This window comes from Glycine soja, chromosome 2 (genome assembly GCF_004193775.1).
Source record: "Glycine soja cultivar W05 chromosome 2, ASM419377v2, whole genome shotgun sequence".
NCBI classification, from domain to species: Eukaryota; Viridiplantae; Streptophyta; class Magnoliopsida; order Fabales; family Fabaceae; genus Glycine; species Glycine soja.
Genome location: NC_041003.1, coordinates 3,304,762 through 3,311,057, shown reverse-complemented (window position 1 = coordinate 3,311,057; position 6,296 = coordinate 3,304,762). Strand labels below are relative to the sequence as shown.

Sequence of the window (6,296 nt, the reverse complement as noted above, 5' to 3'; positions counted from 1 at the left end):
CTAATGGAACCCGAGGATATCCCTACAAACTTCAATACTTTAAGCTGATTATGAGGTTAATTCTGAATATGAGACTAAGTCACATTCGTCCCATGCATTTTTCTTTTCTCTCTCTTTTTTTAAGTTGCTTATTCCAAAGCCTGAGCTTGCTACAAGTCTTATGGTAACCTACCAATGAAATATATATGAGTTTATGATGAAGATGAGCTAAAGACCATTTTACTCAACTGGCTCCATGAGATTGCTTAGCCACCAAGATCGTGCAACTACATACAATTTTCTAACATTGATTCAAAATTTTTCTGAAGCAACTAAATCAACATTCCAACAAAGAAGATACTTATACATGACTTTCCTCTTTTTTTTTTTTCTTTTTACAGATGAATACGAGCATTACATAGCTATTGACACGAATGACAATGTCATATTTAACATTTAAACTACACCTTTTAAACAAGGAGCTATAGTGGAAAACCAAGATACTTGTTTGTCACCTAGGACCAGAAAGCTCCATGGCTTCAACTACGAGTGAAGATTCCTCTATTAAATCTGAATATCTTTGAGGCTCACAAGACCGAAACCTTGGTGTTTCAATCCTCTGTGAGGCCTCCCATCTCTCAGCTAAGCCATCCCCTTCTAACATCTTCAATACTTCTGACATCTTGGGGCGGTGCGAAGGATTGAATTGTGTACACAAGAGTGCAACCTGAACCATTTCTTCTAGTTCAATCAGATCGAAGTTGCCCTTTAGATCTTTGTCTACCATTTGACTCAATCTTCCATCCTGGTGGAGCTTCTTAACCTGAAAGTTGTTTGATTCAGCACATTGAACAAAAGAGTGGTGATTGAAGAGATAGAAAATTTATCTTTTAGATCCAATTACTAAGAGCAAAAAAATAAATATATTGCATCTTAAGTGGCCAATTCTTTTAACATTTTTGTCAATATCAACCCTTATGAGTTTTTTTGGAGGACTGACTCATCCTATTGAGGGCTGAAGTCGATCAGGATCCCTAAAGGTACCAAAACCCTCCCTACATTTTTTTAATCCAATTGCATCCTGAGAACTCGAATTCAAGACCACCAGCTAGGCTAAAACAGTTCCCTGCTAGCTAATCAATAATGCACTTAAGGCTGATTTTAAACAGCTCAGAATGTAAGGTTTTTATTAAAATAACATTTATATTAAACTTTTGTATTTGTTTTGTAATAATGATTTATTTCCCTATAAAAACCTTTCAATTTTAGTTGCTTAGAATCAGACCTAGAGATTATTAATGTTAACAAAAACTGTTTTATTAATACCAGCTCCTGTTAAGAAGAGACTCAAGTACTCTTTCCATAAAATTCAAGGAAGACAAGTTTTGCATTTAAGAAGAAAGTTGTTCCTAGTGCCAACAAATCATTCATGGTAAGTTGTGGAAATAATAATATTGCTAGAACTTGTAAAAAGCTTGATATTTTTTATCAAGGTAAAAAGCTTGATATGCTAACTAAAGGAGAAAAGAGATGTTGAAAAAAGTTGGAGAGCTTACCCAATCAAGCATTACACCTTTCTGGTTTGCCGCTCGCCCAAAATCTAGAGCCTTATGACCTGTGATCAGTTCAAGCAGCAAGATTCCAAACCCAAACACATCAGTTTTTTCTGATGATTGGCCAGTGGATAGATACTCTGGAGCAATGTGACCGACAGTGCCACGCACAGCAGTGGTCACATGCGAATCTCTATGATCCAGAAGCTTAGCTAAACCAAAATCACCAACAACAGCTTCAAAGTCTTCATCTAGCAAAATGTTTGCTGCTTTGACATCGCGGTGAATAATTTTAGGGTCACATTGCTCATGCAAGTAAACCAACCCTCTTGCTGTACCTAAAGCTATTCTCTTTCGCCTCGTCCAATCTAAAGCTGGCCGACCGTGAATGTGATCTGGTACATAAATCCAAAACCAAAGACAAATAAGGTAGAGTTCAAAATGATGTTGAGGATTTAGAGTATAAATATCAACCTCAACCATGAGCAGCTTAATGAAAAATTCAATGAGCTAACCTTTTAATCTAGAGGCTACACTGCCATTAGACATGTAGGGATAAACAAGGAGCCTTTCATGCTGAGTACTGCAAAACCCCGAAAGCCGCAGAAGATTCCGGTGGACAGCCAAACTTATGGTCTCAACTTCTGTCTGAAATTGGATCTCACCACCGGCTGCATTATAGTCCTTTAACCTTTTGACAGCCACAACAGACCCATCATTCAAGCATGCCTTGAAAACTATTCCAAAGCCACCTCTTCCTAGAATGTTCTTTGAGTTGAAATGGTCAGTTGCAGCTCGAAGCTCTTTGAATGAAAACCTTTTTAAATGACCAAGACGCACCTCTGGATCATAATGTTCTGCCAAATAACGGATTTTACTGAATATACATAAAATGAAGAGAAGCCAAATAATAAACACACACAAAGTTTAAATTGAACATCAGAGAAACAGAACGAAATTTGGAACTCCAGAACGCATGGTATATTGGTACAGGAACACAACAAAAGCTTAGAGCACATAGGGGGAGTAGATTTATAATTATATTGTGTTCAACTATAAATGCACACAACATGCCAACGTGAACTGCTCCTCTTCCCTTCAAAGAAGATGATTTTTAAGTTATGAATTACACATACGACAAACGGTAATGTTCACTCTCAAATTTTATCTTCTAATATACTGATTACACAATTGTGCATAACACCAAATTAAATTTTGCAGCTGGGATTTCCAATAATATTTTCAAGAAAAAAAAAAACAGAATTGAGATCATTTTATTGCTCGTGTTGCAAAAAGTCACCATTAGGGAAAACATCTTGTAGTCATACTTCATTTCATGCATGATAAGTCTTACAGTTGTTGTTTGAAAAAGCTTAAGAGTAGTTGGAAAATAATAAAAACAATCAAGAAATAATGCAACATGTTGAATGGTAAAAAATACACAAAAGTCTATTGGAAGCAACATAGCACAACGTTAGGTAGGAGTAGGTCAATTAACTTAGACAGTGTGACAAACATGAATCGATACTAGCATTTAAGATGTTTATTCCTTGAAGAAAAAAATCTTTAACAATTGTGTGCTCCAACAGTACAATGATGACCATCAGATTCTTTACGAATTTTGCCACAAAGTTCACTGATAATGCATTAGAGATATTAGGAAATAGAATTATAAAAAGGAAAGTGGGAGAGGCTTTAGCAAGGACTAACCATTGACATCAAAGAATATCTGCTGGTTGCGTCTATATCGCCACCAAACAAGAAACCCAACTATAATCACAAGGACAAAAGCAGCACCAAAACTTGCACCAAAAGCAAGTGCCACATGATGGCTTTTTTTACCAGAGTCTGATTGGCCTAGAAAACCAAATCACCACATTTAAGCATGTCATACAATTGTTAGAAGAAAAATAATTTGAAAGTAGAGTTCAAAGATAGATGTCATTAGCACCTCTCAGTGCATCTGGAGGGAAGGAAAGTGGCTCTGGTAAAATAGTAGAACAGTTGTTTGCTTTTGGGCCACAAATTAAAGAGTTACCCACAATCCTGAAGTAAATTATTGAACAAGAGTTAAACTACACCGCTATGTTGCAAACTTGAATTGAATATAGAAATAAGGACGAGGGAATCCAAAATGAACTTACTTTAAAGTTCTTGCTGATATTCTTGGCAGGGAACCACTCAGATTGTTGTAGGAGAGGTCCCTACATATATTCAAGTCATAACAGTTAATATAGCAGTCTTTTATAGAGAGAAATCAAAGCTTTAAATCTGCCCTTAAGTTTTTAAGGTAAAACAGAAATATGATAAAGCAAAAAAAGAAAAAATAATGGTGCAACAAGGTAACAAAGACCTACACAAGGGTTAGACCTTCAATGTTGCTAAGAGACTGAGGGCAGGATCCTGTAAGGCTGTTATTATTTAACCTCCTGGCATGCACATAAGACAATTCAAATTGAGCTAAAAAAACAATTTCATAATCAAACTCACAATCTCTGCATCAATTAACATCATTTCGGTATAAATGCTTTTTGTAACTTACAAATAATTCAGGTTCTTGAGGCCTCCCAAAGAACTGGGTATCTCACCACTAAATGTATTATTGGAAAGATCAAGTGTCTGAAGCTTTTCCAAGCTTCCTATTGCAGCAGGAATCCTACCAGAAATAGCATTATTCTGAAGCAACCTGCATACGTGTATAATTAATCAAGCATCAATGTAATTGAGAAAGGATAGAGTTGATCAATAAGAATTAAGAGGTACTGATTCCAAACCCAACCAACACTCAAAGCAAAAGCCAGATATGTAGAATCTTAATAAAATTAGCATAGACTTACACAGATTGTAAGTTAGTAAGGTTTCCAATCCCAGGAGATAGTGTACCAGACAAGTTCTGACTGGGCAATCCCCTGATAAGAGAAAAAGAAAAAAACCTTTAGGTGAAAATCAAACTAGCAAAAGTTGTTTGGTCCATTTCCTAAACAAGACCTCTTGAAACTTCACCAATTTTGAGAACACTTAAAAGTCAAGCAACTTACAATGCAGAAACAGAGCCATCAGGGGAACAGGTAATCATTCTCCAGCTACATGGATCAACAGAATTAATATCCCAATTTTCCAGAACATTGTGAGGATCAATCAAGTCATTCTTTATGGCCATCAGAGCTACAACTGTTCAAGGAACAAACAGAAGAGGGTAAGAAATTTCATCTGAAAATTCTCTTGTATCTCCAGCACGCAAATAAAAGGAAAATTGATCAACCAAAAAAAGAAAATAGAATAGGCAAGTGAAGACCCCACCCCAACCCCTTAGGTATGGGGAAGAGGAATAATATCAAGCTCTCTGCAGCTATCTTGTTATAGGTAAATTAGGTAGCACTCGAATTCTTAAGGAAAATGAAAAAAAGGACACAAAATAGAATCATCACATCAACCTTAACCTTCCAGCTACCATGCCTACTAGTTTCCAGCATAATTAAATTGACCAACATGCTCATCTTTTGTGCCTTAAACCATCAATTTACAACCTTTCTCTTCACAAATTTTACCAAAGATCCCAGTGAACAAAATGAAAAAAAAAATCCCAAGAAAAGCATTAACCTTCATAGTTTATGCCAGAAGGAGAAAGAGCAGCAGAAGAAATCTCCATCAACAACAAAAGAAGCAACCCCAGTAGCCAGAAAACCAAACTACTACTATGTTCCATACTGTACAATCAGTTTCCTCAACTGTCTCTCCCTCACACAACCACTGAGAAATGCTCAAAGCCACCATAATTAACAACTTGAATCCCCATTCCCACAAAGAAGGTCCAGTCTATATCACTATCACCTTATCCAAACAGAAAAAAAGCCACTCTTTGGAATCAGATTCCCACTCTCACCAAAACAGCAACTTCTCTTTGACCCAATTCAATGAACATCAAACCAAACAGAACCCAGATGCCAAAATTGCTTCTTTCTTTGCCACCACAAAACCAAGTTGGAAAATGGAGAATTTGAATCCAAGCAAGAGGAGTGAGCACTCAGAAGACCAAAAAGAGCAAAACTTTATTATTGAAGGGAAAAAAAGGAAATTGTGAGATCCTTGAGATCTGTGAATGGTGTGGGTTTGGGTTCTATAATTCATTCCATGTGAGTGTGTAGTTGGCTCCCGGTGATGGCACTACCATACCATTATCTTCTTTCTTTTGTTGCAGTTGCAGGGAATAAAAAGGAGGTGAGAGCATGGAGCAGGAGCACGCTCACAACACAACCAAAGAAAAGAACCAAACACAGGACAAAACAAAATGCCAAAGTGGACACAAATGTAGATGCACAACTATAACCAGTGACCAAAAACTTGTTTCAGGAATAATAATAAAATAAAAGTAAATAAATGAACTCAGATTATATTAAAGGTTTGTTGGTGTGTTTTTATTTTTGAAAAAAATGAGATTGGATGTGTGGGATTGATGAGAGAGAGAAATGAGAATATGATGGGAATGGGATGAAAAAGAAAAAGAAAAAAAAATGGTTGCAGGAAGGTAAGTTTTTTTTGGACAGGTCACGTGGTTGGATTGTCTCCTCCTTTGTTTGCTTTTGGCTTGAAAATGTAAACTTTTTCAGAATTTGGGAAAAACAAATATCAACCAATGGACACAAATCACATTCTGCAATCTGCAGCTCATCAACTCATGGTCCATGCATCCTGCTAAACTGCGCCTTTTTATTAAATAAAAATTAAAAAATCTATGGAATCAATTTTAATGGGATAGTTTTAAAT

The 6,296-nt window shown here is 36.3% G+C and overlaps 1 protein-coding gene across 1 annotated transcript; it reads right to left on the bottom strand.

Annotated features, from left to right (window-relative positions):
• Nucleotides 1-217: 217 nt before the first annotated feature.
• On the bottom strand, nucleotides 218-5,928 carry LOC114380446 (protein NSP-INTERACTING KINASE 3-like). Its single transcript, XM_028339517.1, has 11 exons — nucleotides 5,133-5,928; nucleotides 4,571-4,703; nucleotides 4,370-4,441; nucleotides 4,075-4,218; nucleotides 3,890-3,961; nucleotides 3,677-3,736; nucleotides 3,484-3,578; nucleotides 3,243-3,389; nucleotides 2,048-2,389; nucleotides 1,536-1,927; nucleotides 218-802 (listed from the first exon to the last, which is right to left on the bottom strand). Exons 1-11 carry the CDS (start codon nucleotides 5,236-5,238, stop codon nucleotides 491-493), a joined length of 1,875 nt encoding a protein of 624 aa, XP_028195318.1. The 5' UTR covers nucleotides 5,239-5,928; the 3' UTR covers nucleotides 218-490.
• Nucleotides 5,929-6,296: the final 368 nt, after the last annotated feature.

Excerpts from the sequence above, each read along its gene's own strand:
- LOC114380446 (XM_028339517.1), bottom strand. The coding sequence starts at position 5,238 with ATGGAACATAGTAGTAGTTTGGTTTTCTGGCTACTGGGGTTGCTTCTT. Across the intron at positions 2,390-3,242 it reads GATATTCTTTGATGTCAATG|AACATTATGATCCAGAGGTG; the intron begins GTTAGTCCTTGC and ends GTTATTTGGCAG. Across the intron at positions 803-1,535 it reads AAGGTGTAATGCTTGATTGG|GTTAAGAAGCTCCACCAGGA; the intron begins GTAAGCTCTCCA and ends AACAACTTTCAG.